We start from the raw sequence: 19,525 nt of genomic DNA, 5'->3' as shown, positions 1-19,525 counted from the left end.
GCTGCAGGAGTGGGGACTGTGCCCTGTGCTGGTGAAGGGGAGGTAACCCCCCATGGCATTTGTGCTACTTTCATATCAGTCACCTACTCTAAGAACTTCAAATATTTTTATTTATCAGAATTTTCTTCCTCTGTCTGGAAGCTCCTCAGAAATCTTTCTTTCTTTTGTTAAGGTTTTAGAAAGGAGAGATGTCTGAAAGCTTGTTCCATTTCCACAGAGCGCAGGCACACTATCCTCACTGGCAGGCACTGGCACCCTCTTGGGAGCAGGACAGCCACTCCTTGCCCATCTTTTTGGTCCCATTTGTGCAAATGACTGCGAAATGCAAGTGATGTGCTTGCTGCTCTTGGGGTGCAGATTCCTTGTGTTCCTGTCCCCAGTGTTCTGTAGCTACAGGAAAATTTGCTTTTAGTCCCTCCATATTCATCAGAGTTGGAAATTAACTCAGGGAACCAATATTCATGGGTCTTGCACTTTTTCATCTCCAGAAGTCCTGCAGGTGAGCATATTGTCTACATTTGTATTGTCTATAACAGCCTTTCTTTGCAATTGGGAAATATTTATGTGAAAATTCAAACAATGATTTCCACCTCTTCCTCTCAAGAACCTCCAGTCTGGTTTGAATGACAAAATTAGGAGCAAAACTAAAATGGAGTCAGTGGTAGGGCTGCTACTCTACAGCAACCCTGGAGACTGTGAGGGCAGGGAGCTGCAGGTGGTGGCTGCTGGGTCTTGACTCCATATGAAAACAGTTCCAGCAGAGCTTTTTTAGAAGTGGTAGCTAATAACCACTAATAAATCCACCCATTACTGAGAGCAGAAACAGAGCCTCAACAACAACTGCTACTGTTGGTTGTTTATAGCTTGCTGCAACTGCCCTCTCCTCATCCTGGCAGCTGTGCCATAATGTTGTATTTTCCTTTTGCGACTGGGTGGTTTACTTGCCCTTTCAGCCAGGCTGAAGCAGGTCTAACAGCTTGTCCTGCCATCAGCACTCCCAGAGACAGTGTGCACAGATTATCTTGTTGATTGAAGAAATTATTACAATGATCATTGAACAAGAGTGGGAACGGGCAAAAAAAAAAAAAAGAAATCTCATCCTGAATAGCTACAGCAGCTAGAGATTACAGGCAGCAGGCACAGAAACAGTGGACCTGGAGCACAGAGATGATAATCATGCCATGCCACGTTAGTGCTGCATTAGCAGATAAGACAATGAGGTGACTTGCTTGACAGTGTTTCTCAGTTTGGTTGACATCTCTCTTTTGTTATTAGATGGTGGAAAATTAATAGATAGCCCATCTCAAAAGAGTAGGGAACAGAGCAATGACGTCAGACAGCCAAAATAAGCTTTCTGTTCTGTCTGCATTTGCAAAGATACATACTATGAATATATTACAGGGCTTGCTTTTTTTTTTTCCAGGCTCCTCATAATGTTACATTTTTATTTATTCACACCTGTGTGGTGGTTGTGTGGAAAGAAGTGGGAGAATTATAAACTGTAAATACTTAATTGTAATAGCTGCTAAAAGCATGTGCTGCAGCCATTCCATCACCAGGAAGTCATTTTAGTTATTTTAGTAGCTGAGACTGATTTTTGTTGAGGTAATACTGAAATGTTCCAGGGATAGGTCGATACTCCGCCCTCCCTCTGCCTCCCAAATTGGAGCTTTGCAGTTGGCTCTACGCCAGAGGTTCTTTCTGTCATCCTTTCTGTCAAGACATGCTGGAAGCTGTGTGTTGCTTTGAGGACAGATTAAACCAATTCTGGGCTGCCTAGACCCTGCAAAGACCACATTGCCAGAGCTGGAGATAAACCAGGATGTTGTTTGTCCTGAACCTAGGGGTGACTATGAGCTGTGCATGAACCACAATGACGAGGAGTAGGTGTGCTCTTTATTATTGTCCAGAGACCAGGGAAAGCACTCTGAAGTCAAACTTAATAGCAGCTTTCCTGGAATGCAAACACTATACATGTGTGCACAGAACAAATCTGCTGTTTGATAAATTCAGGCAAGCTTGGGATTAGCTTTTGCTGTCATCTCCCAAGGAGGGTGTACTGTTTGGTGTTTGAATTCACTTGCAGAGTACAAGGCTGAGTAGCCTCATCCAAGTTGCTCACAGGCTGTAATACAGGCTTAAATTCTGATTTAAGTCGATGTATCTAGGGCTTGTACAGATTAATACGAAAACCTTGTATGTAAGTAGACCCAAACAAGGCTAATGAAGGTTATAAAACAAACTAGGGGTTTCCTAATACTGTTTCCGTGGTGACTTTCACCTTTAAATGGCACTAGTACAGGCAAGAGGCCTTAAGAGTCAGTGTGATGTAGGAGTAGGTAACAGAAGTATGCTGAGCTGGGTCAGACAACTACAAATCTTTTCCCTCTGTGGCAAAGCAGAGATGTGTTTTCCTATGCAGTGTTAAAACTCAGGGCATTATTCATTTGGAGGAATTAAGCAGCCTGCCCACAAAATGTAGTGACTATCTACTGAAAAGTTGTTACATCGTGTGTTTTAAAATACAGCTGAAATACACATTTAAGGATTTTCCCCGTGAGGAAAAACAAGTCACAGATGTAGAAAACTCAAATATTTGGACAACACCTTTTTGAAATACTGTTCTGCTGAAGAGAACATAAAGCTCAGCAGGTAGAGATGGAGGACAGATAATCATTATGGGCAAAAGCACAAGGAATAATTTTTCAGGGTTGCAGGTGATCATTGTTAGCAGTGAATCAACAAGAGCAGAACAGAATTAATACTTGGCTTGAAGAGAAAAGCAAGGAGTATCAAACACCTCATATTTTGAAATGGTTAGGCTTATGGTGTGAGGAGTTCTCTATGTTCAGGTCAGACCACATGTGAAGAAGGGTTGTGTGCATGCAAACTTGTCAATTTTGTTTCCAACTACAGCAGTTAGATACAACAAATGCAAAAGTCTTTTCCTAGACATTTTCCTTACTTAAATCTGCCGATGACTATAGTTGTAATGGAGCTTTCCATCTCTCTAAAATTTAATCTTCTTTATCATCCTGAATACCAGTCCTGGCTACCAGCTAGCTAAATGATTCTGCAGAGATATGTTGATGTGGAGCCTTGCTTCTGCAAAACTCCCTGTGAAACCTATGGGATGTTTCAGATCCATAGAGCTTAGCCTCACACCGTGGCCTGTTTAATTGTGTTTGCTCTTGATGCTTCTGCTCTAGTTTTCTCTAGAGCACTGGGAGAGCTCTTCACTAAGGCAACATGATTCACATCTGTTACATGCTGGCTTAGAGTCTATCCCCATGGGTTTAAGCATATGTGGCAGTGTCATGATTTGGAATTTTCCTTTGCAATACGTATGTAGCTGTGCTCCTCTGCTTGAGAAGTTAAGGTCATACCAAGTGCTTTGCACATGGAACAGACAGTGGTACATTTTGTAATGCTCCTTACTTCCTGGGCAAGTTTGTGCTACAGAGTCATGCTGGCTCTCAGTAAGACCATGTCCAGCAGAGACAGCTTATTCATCAGAATTTGGCTGTGCCAAGATTTCCATCCTCCAGCATTAGGCAGTCTTGTACATGTCCTGAACTGACATGACTGAGACTCTTAAGCCAGAAGACTGAGAAGTGAGTTTGATTCATAAGTTTTAGTTAGGACCACTGATTACTCCTAGAGGAACAGGTACTTTTCTCAGCCTAACAGTATCTCCAAGCTTAGTATGTACATGGCATCTTTTGTAATGATATCTTAATATACACATATTTATTTATCTCTGTATGAATTTAGTCATGACTCATCAATTGATTATGCAGCAGAAGAGAATTATACCCAGGAATTGGCCTTTCCAAATCAAATATATATATCTTTGATAATTGTCAGCCTTTCCAGGAAGTTAAGAATTGCAGCTGGGACTTGAGTCAAATTATGACATTTCAAGTTACTGGTGGAGAATTTTCTTTTGGCTTCTATAAATACGTAATCTGAAGTTTGAGGTTGTCTTTTTTACAAACCCTTCTCAGAGTGGAAGGTTACAGGCTGTATCCCAGTGACTGTATGTATTCCTAACTATGCCTGAAGTGGTGATGAGTGAAAAACATTCTAAGAATTTTTCTCTGCATCTTCCGAGGACATATCCTTCAATGTGAATCATGAACGACTGCAGCCTTGCATTTTTATCACATACTCTATTAGTGTTCTCCCTTTTACTCATCTTGGGCAGTGAAACTAGATTACTCATCTTCAATTTTATTAGCTGTCTGTTTCTCATTCTCATGTTGTACTGGAAGCCTGCAAGTTTTGGAAAGCACTTATTCCAGGAGAATGATATATCTTATACAATTTATGAGCTGAATATAAACTTCCTGAGATCATGGGACTTTTGCTTAAGGGAATTTATACAGTCGTATACACCAGAAGGTCATTGCAATTTTATAATTTTAAAATACTTCTGAGGTTGTACATTTATTCATTAGTGGCTCCTTTTGCGTTTAACAGCATCAGGAAAAAAATCTGCTTCTGAGCAAAAAGGTGGTGAGTGTGATGCAGAGACATCATGAGAAGTGGTGAGACTTAGGATTGCAATCTGAACTGCATGAAGAAAGCAATTACCTGGAATGAGAAGGTAGCTTTGCAGAAGAAAAGGAATTGCAGAATGTTGCAGTCAGTTTTATTTCCTCAGGCTGTGGGAGGTGTAAGCTCAGTCAGGCATTGTTAGTAAATAAGATCTAGAGCACTTTAAAGAAGGATCCAATCACAAATTCAATTGGTCCATTAACTACGTGTAATGTTATTTACTTAAGTGGCCCTTCTGGACTATTTAATAACTCAGGTTTATGACCTTTTTAAAAAAGATCGATATTACTGAGCACACAGCCTCTGAGCATGATGAGAGTCAAGCCCTTTTAGTAGTTATGGTCCATGGTTTCCAAACCTAGAAAGAAGCGCAGATTAGAAATGCAAAACGAGGAAATACTCTCCCTGAAGTACTAAGAGGAAAAAACAGCCTTGGAGAGAAAGATGGAGGGAAGTAGTGAAGTAAGAGGTGTTGCAAGAGATCAGTTCTTTTATTGGGCCGATGCAACTAGGAAATACAGTCAGGCTTTCCGGCATTTAAACCCTTCTGCAGAGCAGAGAGAGAAGAGATAGTGACGTTTAAAGCCACACACAGTTTTGCCAACGTGTCAGAGTGAACCTCCAGTAGGAGAGAACAACCAGCTGCTCTGTTTGCAACTTGGCAGATGGGGTGTTTTTGTTGTCTGCTCTAATGTGTGATGTGAGTTGGCTGCTCATACTGAGTCCCATCAAGTGGGAAAGGTGGCTCTTGTCTATTGAACTTGTGTTCTAGATCCAGTATTTGCTTTGTTCCTCAGGTACTGAGGTGCTCACGTCATCTGGAAGTGATAAGCTCCAATAGATAAATTCAATACCCCTAAAAGTCTCTGCTGCCTCCGTTACACAGGATTCTCAGCAATCAGGAGCAATGCCGGTTTTCCACCATTTTGGTTACACTCATCGCATTTCATACATGTCATACTGATTCCCATGAGACAGTGGCATATGGGAGTGTGTTGTGCTTGTAAAGTTGGGAGCGAAGGGTGGTTCAACTGCTAACAGAGCCTAAAAATTTTTGTAGTGAAGACTCATGAAATTTTTCATGGCAAAAGGCAGTGCTGCTAGGTGACCTTCGCCAGTCTCTTTTCATTAACCATGGCTCTAACTAATGACTGCTATCCAGTGCTGCTCCCCTGCTCTTCTTTCTCTTTGCCATGTCCTCACCACTTCTTGCAGGTCGCTCAGGCTGTCCCTCTTGCCCTTTCCCATGCTACCACACATCTCTCTAAACTTTGTGCAATTTTCATCATGTTCTCTCTCCAACAAGAAACATGAGAAAGAAAAGCTAATTTTTGTTCTTGCGGTTGTCTCTTCCCTCTTGGTGCTGAAGACATCTCTGGTTCACCTGGGCATGATACATCAGTGTGATGAACTGATTGGTATCAAGTCTTGATCCAAGATGGGAGACAGGTCCCACCCATGGCAGCTGTGATGCTAGTTCACTCTTCAGAGTGACAAAAGTGACCCTGTTGATGCAGGGGATATAGGTCCGTCTGATCTGGGTGTTGGAAGATGCAGAGAAATTTTTGCAGGGATAGAAAAACCATTTTGTGTTATTAGACAAAGTAATGTGGCTGGAAACCTTCCTTCCCCAAACCAGACAAGTTGTTCCTGCCAGGTATGGCTGCTTTTCAGGGGCTAAAGCTCTCATTTCTGTGCCAGGCAACATAAAAGTGGTGTCAGACTGAAATGGGTTGAAGATTTGGACTGATAGTTCCAGGAGAAGGGTGACCTAACTGGAGAGAGGTGATAGAGTCCCAATTGCATGTTAAGTCCTCTTCTGCTCATCTTGTGTAGTTCATGATGTGGTTCTTTTAGTTTTTCTACAACTGTTTGTGCTTCAGGTATCACCATTGCACTACCCAGTCACTGCATATTGTGTAATGCATCTGCAGGCAGGCATAGACTGGAAAAAAAATTCTTTGCCACAGATATTAACTCAGGTAACAGAAAATGCCTTTCTGTGAAGAGAATTCCTATGGAAAACATGCATTTTTAGGCTCTGTGCAGATTGCAAAATTTTACTGTGACTATGTTTCTGTTTTCCCTACTTTCCAAGTAGTTAATTGTTTCTTCTCTCTAGGCACCTGTGAATTGCCTACCCCTTTTCTCACTTGTATTTCATCAATATTTTTGTCATTTTTTAACTGTTAAGCAGGAGGCAGTACCACTCTGGGACAAATAACTGGTCTAGAGTCACTAGCATTGCCTGTTTCTTTCACCAAGAGATGCTGCCTCCAGGAGATGGGTGGTATTGGGAAGCAAAGCTAAAGAGCAGTGATCCTTGGACTCATTTGTTCCAACCACGTTTGACTGATGTTCTGTTAGCCAGTTTTGGAAGAGAAAGATACCAGGTTTGGAAGGTCCATCTGTAACTGTGCTGGGTCTTGGGCTGAGGGGCAGTTCACAAGCTGAAGGTTTTGCTGAAATCTTCCATGTAATCCAAATAGACACATTTGTTTTGATACTGCTTGCAATAATTTCCAAACCCAGTCAGTAGTGTGTGATGATGTGCGGTGATGGCCTGAGAAGAATCAAGGCAAATAATTAATTTTTTGAGTCTTTCCTGCTTGGTTTTATTGCAGCTTCTTACGTGCTTGAAGTATTAACAAAATGCTTTCTTGGACTGAGGTTGTACTGGGAGATGTCATCTCACTGTGAAGTTAAGATATCTGAAGCTTTCTTTTCTTCCCACAAAACTGTTGGAAAGGAAAAGGATCCAATTCTGTCATGATGTTTCATAAGGTGACATTTGTTATAACTCATCGCAAATGTTACTCATAATCTACAAAACATTCAATTAAAATAAAGAACAGTGGAAAAATAACCAATTCCACTGTAGCATCTGCACTTGTTACCAGAATCCCTCAGTTTTTTTGGAGCCAACAGATCCCCCCCTGGAGACCTCTGAACACTGGCTACTGTCCTCTGTCACCAGTCCCACTTGTTGGTGTTCCCTACTCCTGTGATCCAGATTGACATCCAAGGAAAAAATTTCCCTTCTCATTTGGGCTTCTCCTTCCTTTCCAAAATATCTCTTTGGTCCTTACTTGTTATTAGACCTGTTCTGCATCCTTTTGTCTTGTCAGTAGTTCACTGGGAATTGGCAGGATCCTGCAGGGATAATGTTTTTGAGAAAACTTGAAAAATGACCTGTGAACCTTAGTCCTTATGAAATTCACAGTAGTTGGTGATACATGTAGTTCATTGAGACTTCAGGCTCCTAAATCACTTGGGATTGTTCCTTAGTTTTAAAAGTTTTAGTAGCATAATGTTTCCATAGAAAATAAGGCAATATATTTATAATGGTTTCTATTAAGGTCATAGGCCCTTTTGCCTCTGATGCCTCTTTGTGTGTCTTCAGGTTGAAGCATATGAGCTGCAACACTGGAAATATAACAAACAAAAACTTTTTTCTTACTTGTAGGAGACCAAGATACTAAGAGAGCTCTTTTTGAGATGCCAAAGTCCTTGTTACAGATCTCTGGCTCCCCAGGAAATTCACAGATGTAACTTTGCTGTGTGCTACAACCACCCACTATTTTGCAGTGTCAGCTGGGCTGGAGCTCAGATCCTCCCACTCTTGCCGCCCCAGGCCCAGCACGCTGGAGCTAAAGGCAAAATGCAAGTTGGCTCTGCTGAACATGTTGCCTTACAGCATGTGGTGGGATGGTGAAAACAGAACCCATGGCATCTCACTCCTGGTTTGGCACCTGAACCATGAGATCCTCCTTCTCATGATCTTTTAATCAAAACCTTTCTTCTGGATAGGGCACTAAATCAGAACAAACTGGCTAACTTGGTGCAGGAAACCATTGAACTGGGGGATGGAGTAAGTCGTCTCATTAATTATAGCTGATGGTGTCCCTTGGGCCTGATTGGTTGAGGTTTATTGATGCCAAACAGAGGTACATAACATGGCTCCTTTTTTCCTTTCCTGAGAATGCCTTTCCAGCCCGTGTTTGCTACAGCTTCAGTCACCTGCTAGGCCCTGGGAATGAACAGCCATTCATTCAGTTTGCTCCATTTATTCCAGGGCAGGATTTCTTATTTTCCTAGAACATAAACAACATCACTGCCTCTGGAGCAAGGGTGGTGGCTTTCTACATAAGCCAGTCTTTAGGATCTATTTGTAAATGAGGAGAGTGAGAAAATATTTTTTTTTAAATGTGAACTTTAAAAATAAAACTGTGACCTAGTCAAAGAGTAAACACTAGGGAAAAATAAAAACCTGTTTTACCAGAGGGAGGCAGAGAAGAAGCAGCAAAAATAATCAAAATAAATTCTGTTACTGCAAACAGGAGGATGTACATCAGAAGCTCCCATCACTGGTGGGTCAGAGAGGTTGAGGACCTGGCTCAGTAGTGAAAAAGGAGGGAATTGGAAAAAACATCAAGCGGGAAATAAAGCAAAGATGAGGAATCCATCTATTTGCACATGTAATAGGTTATTCATAAAGAGCAAGAGCAGATAAAAGAAATCAGTGGTGTAGCATTGAAACCAGATTTAACAGTAGATGGGATGTGTGTCATTCTGCATACCTTTCCTGAGCAGTAGTAACCTTCATTTTTTCAGGTAGCCTTTAATGTGGAGTTCCTCGGGGGGGTTACAGTCGTCGTGTTGAGAACAAAACAGCTTAAAAATGGATCAGAAGCTTTTGCCGTGTCAGACCTTTGGAAATGTGTACTCTGCCAGGGACAGGTAGGGATTGCTCCTCTGTTTTGCCACTTACGAGTGCTCCTTCCTCCCCCACAGGTTGCCCGGTCACTATGAACAATGGCCCAGCTATACTACAAAAAGGTGAACTACTCGCCCTACAGAGATCGCATCCCACTGCAGATTGTGCGAGCAGAGGCAGAGCTCTCAGCGGAAGAGAAGGCCTACCTCAGTGCTGTGGAGAAGGGGGACTATGCCAGTGTCAAACATGCCTTACAAGAGGCAGAGATCTACTACAACATCAACATTAACTGTATGGATCCTCTTGGTCGCAGTGCTCTTTTAATAGCCATAGAGAATGAAAATCTGGAGATCATGGAATTGCTTTTGAGCCACAGTGTGTATGTGGGAGATGCTCTGCTGTATGCAATACGGAAAGAGGTGGTTGGAGCTGTGGAGCTGCTGCTGAATTACAGGAAGCCAAGTGGTGAAAAGCAGGTTAGTGAGTGCTCTACTTCATTATTTAAGCCATTGTCCTGTGTTAGGGAAGTGGGACTGCACAGAGAGGTGCTGTGCAGAAGTCGTGAACCAGAGTCCTTAATGTAGATCCATTGCTTTAAATGCCCAGAGTAGACGTGTGCAGTCCCGTTTGGACGCTAACTTTCCAGTCAGAGCAAACATGTTGTTCCTGACTTCAATCCTCAGGATTTTCAATTTCACTCAGTGTTCTTTTCAGTCTTAGAGTGTTTGTGAACATACTGATTTATAGGCTGATTTATAGATGCACAGTTCTTAAAGGAATTTGGGGCTGTCTGAAATTATATTACAATCTATAGATCTGAACTATTGCCATGCTGTTGTACCAGTGGAATTGCTCTTCATCCTGAAAACACACAAGTTTATAAATAACTGTAAGCAAGCAAGCGGTCTGCTAGGTTTCAGTACTTAGCCAGAGTACAGACAAACCTTCTTGGTCTCCATTTCCAGAGAGCTCTAGTTTAGAAATGCTGTGGTAGGACATAATGTTACAGCATGAGCTAAGCTGCTAAATATCTGGGTAGTGAACAACTACAACTTGTAGGAAGGATCCTTAGCTACAAAGCCAACAGAAGTTACATAAGGATCTTTGTGAAAAACCATACCAAAGTCTATATCTTGTCATTTCAAAGTGTCACATATCACACTGTCCCTAAATTTTCTCTTCTTTTCTTTTTTGCTTATTTTCACTTGCAAGTACTACTGCCAATAACTAGAGTAGTTTCTCTACATTACTGACCACTGACATTTTTTGTGTGGTTACTGCTTAGAAAAGAGCATTCATTTTGAAGTCTAGCTGAACATATCCCTCTGTGTGTGAAAGAAGTTTTTTAATAATAGTCAGTCATAGAAGAAAACATTTTCAATGGATAGACCCCTTAGTACATAGATTGTAATAGTAATTTCATGTTGCCAAAGCAAACAATAAGAATCAATCTTGATAACATTCAAGGGTGCTCAGCTTAATACTTAAAAATGGTAGCATTCTGCATGCTGTAGCACTGTGATTCTCATGTGTGGTTTAAGCACTAGAGAGATGAAGAATCTCTTCTATCAGACTTAAAAACTGAAATGTTATTACTAGGTTTTATTCTGAGAAAATATAAGTAGCAAAATACAGACCATACACGGGGAATGAGCCATTTTTTTCTCAGTCTTCTGAAAAGTTTGACTATCCTATAGGCAAACAGGAGAGAAGGTAGAAAAAAAGAAGAGTTTTTTATCAATAACATGAGGAGCTGCCAGTAAATATTGTAGGTTAATGACAAGTTTCTCCTGAAATGTCATGGAAAGCAAGTGATGGGATTCATGTGGATTTCTTTAAGGTCTCTTGAATACTAAAACTTGTGTCTACTTAAATCACAGCCTTTCTGACTTAACTGGACAGAGATAGGTCAGTCAGAAAAGGTTGACTTACTGCAGCTGAAATTAAGGTCCAGCACCTCTAGCTCAGTGATACAGTTCATAGTAGGTCTGTTTTCATTTTTCTTTATTTCTGTACCAGTGTGCAGCTCTGCTTCTGTAGCTAGGATTGTATCTACTGTGAAGTTTACAACTTGAAGGAGAACATGTGTGTGGGAGAAGAGATGCAGTGCCAGTTTCAGCTTTATTTACAAGGTTTGTTACAAGAACAGATTTCATCAGTATATTTTAGACTAGTACTGGCTTGATGCAAGATCCTAGGTACAAACCATAGGAGTAACTATTCTGGCTATGGCTCAGGCTCTTCTGTAGACTGCAGGAAGTATTTGGCAGCAGTGCTGCATGACTGGACTTCAGTTGCAGCAGTTTCACTCATTGTTCATGCAGCGATGGTAATTAACATTTATTTCATGTGTAGTGATACAACATTAAATGGAAAGGAGAAACATACAGAACATCTGCTTTTTTAGTTGAGTCATAACAAAAATTCACACTTCATGGAATGGTTTCTGTCTGGCTGAGAAATTTGTAAGATAGTGTCACAGCACTTCTCATAGATAAGGTTCATATAATCTATTCATTAAATGTACACAAGGTTCAGTTTTCCTGAACAAACCGGTGTGAAGGCAGCTCCTTTACTCCCGTGTAGCAGCCTGTTTCCAATTAGGGGCTGTCTGTTTGCTGCACTCCAAGCAAAGGTACTGAAGAAGCATGTTCTGATTGCTCTCTCTTAAATGTTCAACACTTTGCCCTCAATCGTCTGAGTCTGGAGTCTGTGAAAACCTGCTAGTTCCCATTTTCCTGCTGTCTGCTTCTGAGAGGTTATTATTTGACTCTGTACCAAAGTCTTGTTTCTCTAGCTGCCAGGCATGAAGAGAAGTTCCTATTTGTGTCTGTTCACGTCAGCTCAGTTAATTGTTGTCTTTGCATCTCAAAAGCAGCTGCGTAGAATCATTAAGGATGATCCACTTTATGGACATGTATCTTAACTCATTCCCACAACCTTATCATTGTACCAAAATCCTGACCAAGAACGTTACAGGTTGCATTATGCCAACCTCTTCTAGGGTTCCAGTGACAATATCTAGTTAGCAAAAGATACACCCAAACCAAGGTGGAAAACCTCAGTTCCTTACAGACCTGACCTTCAAAGCAGTTTCACTCACCAGCCAGAGTCTCAGAAACATGTTATGTCCTGGGTGCTCCATAGCTGTCTCTTGAGAGCTGCCCAGGGAGAATAGCTCTGCTTTTCCTCTGAGTTATGACCTTTCCTGGCAGCAGAAGCATATAAACTTTCAAGTATAAGAAGTGACCTTTGTTGTGTTCCTTATGTAAGAGAATCAGGGTCTCATTCATGATCTAAGGGACAGGGAAAAATAGATTAAGAGACTAGGCAACAGAGATGCTTGTGTCCTGTTATTAAGTGAACGCAGGCAGTCATTATTCTGCAGACCTTTGCCAGACTGCTGTGTGAGCTCCATTTACTGAAAATACCATGACAATGGCAGGGGTAAGTCATAGCCAGTAACTATAACAACACGCTTCTCCCACACTGCAGCCCTGCATGTGAGGGGTGTCTCAGGAGAGGAAGAAATTACTCTGTTTACATGTGGAGCATATGAGAGGCAGGAGCATGAGCCACCTCTAAAGGCTGCTACAAAGCACATGATAGATGAGTGTGCAGAACAGTGATGTGTTCAAGTAGATGTATTTCCTTTCAGCTTTATCTTCAAGGAAGGTTCATGGGCTATTTTAAGAACTTAAGAATTTCTCCTCAAATCTCTTCTGCCCAGTCCTGGCAACATACAGCCATGGTTTGTGTACTGCTCTGTGAATCTCTTGATAAAGCTGGGGAGAACACTTCACCAGTTACATCCTCTACAGCTAATAAAGTTAGAGCTGTTTTGGAAGGTACTGTCACCTATGGGAGATGCGGGGTTCAGTGAGAGAGTCACTGGTGCAAGCATCTTACTACCATGGAAGGACCACAGGGGTATGCTGATGTGCTTCACTCCCAGCAAAGACTAAAGCCCAGGCTTAAAAGGACCCATTCATTTCCTCAGATCAGAGCTAATGTCTCAGATATGCCACACCATGTTCTGAGGTGCACATTCACTTTTTGCTTTTACTGTCAGTGTGCAAGTGTGGTCCAGAGCATGATGGAAGATGCCTGTGTGCAGACCATGTGGTGCTGTGGGCTGTGACAGGCCTGCCCACCCACCACAGCACAGGTAGGAGCTTTCCTGACCTCATAATTCTGTGATTTTTATTTTTTTTTTTACAAGTTCACATGTTATTTCCAAATGTTACATAATTTACTCCAATTAAGCCTCTCAGCATTTTTTTGAAACCATAACTTGCTTTGGCCAGTCATTTTATATTGCTCATTGGTCACTTAAATCATAGTATAGTTTGTTTTTTCCCAAATAGATGATAAACATTTGAAAAGCACAAGCCTATTCATATATATTAAGAGGAACAACAAAACAAACATTCGTGGAAGCTAGACATACAGTGTTGCAAATGTTGCTTTTTCCTGCCAAAATCTGTAGTCACTGAATATGTATTCTCCAGGATAGAAAAGTTAGCCTAACCTGGTCCTTTGTTAGATGCTCTGTGCTTATCAGGACAGTGAAGAGGCTGATAATGTGCCACGGCATAGTGGCAGGAGAACAATATACATGTACAGCAGACTGCTTGCCATGGCAATCCATACTCAGAGCTACCACATGATGGGCATCATGTTTTTTACATAAGACAACAAACCACTGAATAATCAGGTTAGAAATAGTAAAACTCACCACACAGATGCAGTATTGAATGCAGCCCAGGCTTATCAAATCAGGTGGCTCATCTCTTTTGGGGTAGGATGTTAAGCTGCAAAGCTGTCTGTGTGTAGGATGGGTCTAATACATACAATGGCAAAACAAGACTTTTTGTTCTATTTTATAGGTACATATCAGAAACAGAGATCTGGCTGGGGTCCTATAGGGGTGCAATTAACAGGGGACTTGAAATTACTTCTCTTTTTTTTTTATTCAGTACTGCTGTAGGATCAAGGTCATGTATATAAGAAGTCTGTTGAACAAACTTTTTCTAGTGAAATTTTCCCAATCTATTCAGTCTTTGAGTTTTGGCATTTTTTTTCTGAAAGTCATATTAGATTTTTTTTTAACTATACAAACATCAGTGCAGTAAGTTGTACTTTCAGCCAGGCTGGATTCTGCACCTAAACTGCACTAGAAAAGGGCAGGTAATACATGTCTGAAAATTTACATTTTCCTACAAATTTGATTCACTTTCAATTTATTATTAGTAATAGTTGTATTTCTAGACATGATGAAGCCCATTGAAATCAGTACACATTTTCCTTTTGACTCCAGATGAGGTCTTCAGGGGCATTTTCTCAACAGCCTCTTGTCTGAATGCTGTAAGTGGTCCCAGTTCTCCACTGGACACACAGCACAGCTCTCATAGTAGCACTCTGTGTGCACAGATGTCACATCAGTTTCTGCCTTGCTGAAGTGTGTGTTTGCAGCACGGCAGGCACAACCTGTGCTGACTGCTGAGCCCTCCTTTCCCCAGAAGCTGTAATCTACTACACATTCGTGGTATAGCCATGAGCTTCTTTACAGGTAGCTGTTTTCTTCACAACAATCAGAGCAGACATCAAATGTTTACATAAGGATGATAATAGCATCTCTCTGATATCTGCCAAAGTTAGTGACTTGCTCATGGCAGATGGCTTCAAATTAATCTGATTCACAGATGGAACTACAAGTGTAATTCCTCAATAGTGAGAATGAAAAGAGAAGGGGTCTCAGTATTTATGACTGTGGTTCAGCTTGTTTTGATGGTCTAAAGGCCTTCATGAGAATCATTGTGATCTCAACAGATATCTGTCCATATGTCTTCCAAAAAGAGCTTTAGACAAATAAACCCTGGAAGAGTATGGTTGTGAAGAGGATAATACAGAGAATAAGAGGCAAGTTTTCAGTCTTAGTTGCTAATCCTCAGGTACCTGCTGGTGCAAGGTTGCTGCACTGTATTAGTGATTGTAAAATTTTACCTCAAAAATCCTTTTCCAGATAAGCTGATGAGTGAAAATCTGCCTTAATCTTTATGTAAATATTGTAGATCAACACCCCAGAGACAGTCTTCTGTGAAGCAGAAATTAAATGTTGCATTAAACAACTTTACTCTTGCCCAAATCCAGTAACTTTCTTGACACAGTGTGGTTTAGCTTAGGTTTCCTACTTACAGAGTTCCTTGTTCTGTATGCAAAGTCCAGTGCAAAGTTTAGCTTTTTTTCTGCAGACTTGCTGATACTTAATAGATGTTCAGTCTCATTGCTAGCACTGTCAGCCCTGTGGGGTCACTGACAGGATTTTCTGAGTCAAAGGAAGCAGGTCAGTTGGCAGATATCTCGTGGCATAAAAGCTAGCTTCTGCAGGCAATTAGAGAAGAGTTTCAAAAGCAGTTGGTGCTCCTCATGCCCTGGCTGCAGTAGTTCCTGTGGATCTGTCTCACCTGTAGGTAAAGCAGAAATACCTGCAGCAAGGCCAGAGGATCTGGGGTTTGTAGCTGTGAGAAATGCTATCCTGTCTCCTTCAGCAAAAGGTCTTGTGTTTCTTTGAGAGGTGAAGGAGAGACTGTGGAGTTCCCAGCTGAAATTACTAGCCTTTGCAGCATTAGCCCCTAACCTACAAGCTGAGGATCAGTGTGGGAATATGGCTCACATACAGGTGGAACAAAGCCTTGCTTACCTGGTGAGCATAGATAATCTTTTAGATAACATTGACAAGGAGTGTCAGCAAGCTCAAGCATTAAAAAGGTGTGAAGTACAACCAAGAAATCAAAGCAAGCCTGAAGTGCAAGGATCTGAGTAGCCCTTCTGTAGTGTTAACCGTTACACCAGTAGTATTTGTGTTCTTCCCTGAGTTTAAAAAGTCAGCTAATTCAGGTAGGTGTTGCTGGAACCTGGACATCTGTATCTTGGAAATCTCTAGGCTGTTCCTAGTGAGTTCTTGCTATTCAGTGCTGTAACAGAGAGGGTAACGGGCTGAGGGGTATGACTCAGTACAGATACTGTGGCCTTTCAGCCATTTCCCTATTAATATGATAGGTTCAAAGTGACAAAGCTGAACCTGGCTAGATACACTCTGAGCAAAAGCAGGTTCTGAAGAATACAAGCAGTTGAGAAAAACTGGCCACAAGTTTTCAGTATGACAATATTTGAAAGGCACAATAAGGAAGAAAGAATGTGTCTGAAAACGAAAAGTAGCTATTACTGCTCCAAAGCCTAATGGCTGTACTAGCATCCAAACTTTTCATTATTTTTATTGATGCAGTAATAATTCACAGCTATAGTTAACATGGCTTTGACACTGGCGGCTGCCTTCAAAATGAATTCCATCTAATTAAACTAAACAACAAAGAAATCGAAGACCACTTCACTTAATGATTGCATTTAACTAGGAGTTTCTGCCCCCCCCTTCTCCCCCACAATGTCATCTTCTTCAAATAATCTTAAATCTATGAGAAGGAGATGTGAGGCAAAACGAAGTAGTGTATAGCATAGACCTAATGAGTAGCAGTGAGGCTGGGGCATGTGGGCTGCAGTGCCAGCTATCAGACATCTGACAGTGGCAAGTAAGTCACTGGCTCATTTTCCTGGGCCAACATAAAATCTGTTATTATTTCCTAGGAGAGCTGGTGGGGTCAGGCCAAGAACTGCATCACAGCATGCACGAACATGTCATATTTGTAATTTAACATATGAACAGGAGGAGAAGTCAGGAATGCACTGTTATATGAAATGCTTCCCCAGGAATTGTCATGATTAATTTGTGGGAGTGATCTTAGCACTTGCCTGCATTCAGCACACTGTACAGTGTGTTTTCAGTCAGCAGTGATGGGTGCATGGGGTCCAGCTGGATGGACTGTCTATAACAAACTGTTAGTAAGGAAAAAATCCTGTTTATGTTTCTACATAAGTAAACTTTTGGCCTCTCGTGGTTAAGGTGTTAAGTTTCAAGAAAATAGATTTCATTACTACCCAGCATCCATGAATATGCCCCGTTTACTTATAAGCTCAGTTAGAGCATTAGCTGCTCCCTTACATCAGCTGACACCACACAACATGTGTTTGGTCTACATGACTCCTGAAACCCAGAAGGGGCTTTTGACATGACTGCCTAGATTCACTGATGAAAGTAGGCAGGAGAATCTGCCTGGTGCAATACTTGCGACACATTTTTCAAGGAAAGCTTCTTTGAGGAAATTGAATGTAACAAATTACAGGCTCCTCTGAAACAGCTCTGGGAGCTAGAAAGAACTGCAGGATGGTTTAGCAGGAGTCCCCTAGTCTTTACCTGGCTGTTGAATAGAGGTGTGCTTAGGTTTGCAACGTAAAGTAGCACTTGTATGGCTTCTCTGTCCCTGTGTTGGCCAGTCTTTTGGTAGTAACAAGGCAGGAAGGTGGATAAAAAAGGCATTGACAGAGATCAATATTCTCCCTGCTCGTCTCTGCATTGTTACAGCAAGGGAATGCTGTAATCCAGGGTCTGTGCTGTGTCATTGCCTTGAGAGAACATGTTGGAAAACTTCTCAAGCCTGTAGGAGTCTTGGGACCACACGTGTTGTCGGTACTTAAGTCATGGCAGTGCGAGAAGGCCTATGTGCTCCACTTAATACTCTTCAGGCAGACAGATGATGAGTTAGAGGCAAGTCTCTGAAGCATGAGGAGCATATCACTAGCTAAATGTTTTGAGCTACCTAGGATTAGAAATAACAAAGGAAGTAACTGGCTAAGTGGTAATAAAGAAAGATCACAATCACACAGATTTTACTCTCATCCAAGACGCTGCCACCTGTCTAGATTGTAATTTCTTTGCTATTGCAAACTCTCGGGTCTTTTCAGAAGCCAGTGTCGTCTTGGTTAGTATAGGAACAATGCCAGAAGCACAGCTTAATAGTCAGAATGGGGAGAAGCGCAGCCTCCTGCTTTGAGAGCATCAAGATGTGTTTTGTGCAGCATCACACAGGGCTGGGCTGGCACCAGATGCAGTCACTCGCTCTTCTCTGTGATGTTGTCTCATGATCAAATCTGATTCTTCTATGTTTTTTTTAAGAAATGTGATTGAATAGGAACACAGTTCCACCTCTCCCAAACAAAAAGCCCTCCCTTTTCAAGCCCTGTTAGCAATGTATTACCTCACCTAAACTTAATAAAACATCTCTCATCCACGTGCACTAATACATTACAGGAAATAGGGACATTTTATGTACAAAGATGACATAAAAGGCTATAGATAGCATGGTTATTAGCCTGTATTAGCACATTGTGTCCTTGTTGCCACTAAGAATAGAAATACAGAGATTAGATAAAAAGAATTAAAAGCTGGACAACTCTTCCCTCCCAGAATAAATCCTGGAAAACATAAGAAAAATAGTAGCTGTAATAAAACAAATATTACCTTGAAGCTTGCAAATTTCCAGCTAGCCATGCACTGTCTTTGTTCCAGCATGCCTGGGGTCAGGGGAAGGCTCATCTATAAAGTGAAAAAATATCTAAGCTGCAGTAATGTTCCAAGGCCTTCAGTATAGTTAAGAAATTTCCAGAATTGGAATCAGTAAGATCTTTAATAAAATTAATTTCCAAATTTAAAAACATTAAAAATTGTTAGGGTTTAGTCTTTGTTTTTACCCAAAACGGCTGCTCCTATCGCAGAGTAACTCTTAAAATGGTAGTGAAGAAAGTTGAAAAAAAAAATCACAAACAGCATTTTATGTTTCCAAATGGGGAGAACAGCCAGGCGTATATGAACTTGTCTTCCTACCCATACTTTAGGAGACAATTCAGTTTACTCTCATGTCAGCAATACAAGACTTAGACCTGAGCTGGTATCAGAGGTCTCAGGAGACATATCTAGCAAGCAGCCAAGGAATCTGTGCATTTTGGCAAGGCTTTGGCAGATCCATAGCATGCTGTGAGCCAGGTTCTGATGTCACTTATGCCACTCTAGCAGTTTCATTAATAGCTGGATGTGTACCAGTCCCAACTTTTGTTTATTGTAACGGGACAAGTGTCAATATTCAGCCAGCCCCAGGCTACATAAGTGTATGATAAAGCCACATTCATCTGATAGCTGGTCATGTCAGAGAGATAATGTGACATACAAGTTGTGACTGTCATTAACTTTTCAGCCGTTCTGACAGATGAGAAATCATAACCAGGAGAGGGTGCAATTGCTTATGGCACGACACTGGTCTTACTTCACCAAGCAGCAGCAGGCACTCACTAGCCCTT

The 19,525-nt window shown here is 41.4% G+C and overlaps 1 protein-coding gene across 1 annotated transcript in view; it reads left to right on the top strand.

The window, feature by feature from the left end:
- The first annotated feature begins 9,375 nt into the window (after window positions 1-9,375).
- TRPC5 (transient receptor potential cation channel, subfamily C, member 5) overlaps window positions 9,376-19,525 on the top strand; it is a 62,083-nt gene continuing 51,933 nt past the window's right edge. The window contains exon 1 of the mRNA XM_009997150.1: window positions 9,376-9,753. Within this exon, the coding sequence (XP_009995452.1) occupies window positions 9,376-9,753 (378 nt within the window). The remainder of the gene's footprint in view (window positions 9,754-19,525) is intronic.

The sequence above is a fragment of the Chaetura pelagica genome, unplaced genomic scaffold (assembly GCF_000747805.2).
Source record: "Chaetura pelagica isolate M959 unplaced genomic scaffold, ChaPel_1.0 scaffold344, whole genome shotgun sequence".
NCBI classification, from domain to species: Eukaryota; Metazoa; Chordata; class Aves; order Apodiformes; family Apodidae; genus Chaetura; species Chaetura pelagica.
The sequence above is the reverse complement of the archived record's forward strand: the minus strand, read 5'-3'. Positions and strand labels throughout refer to the sequence as shown.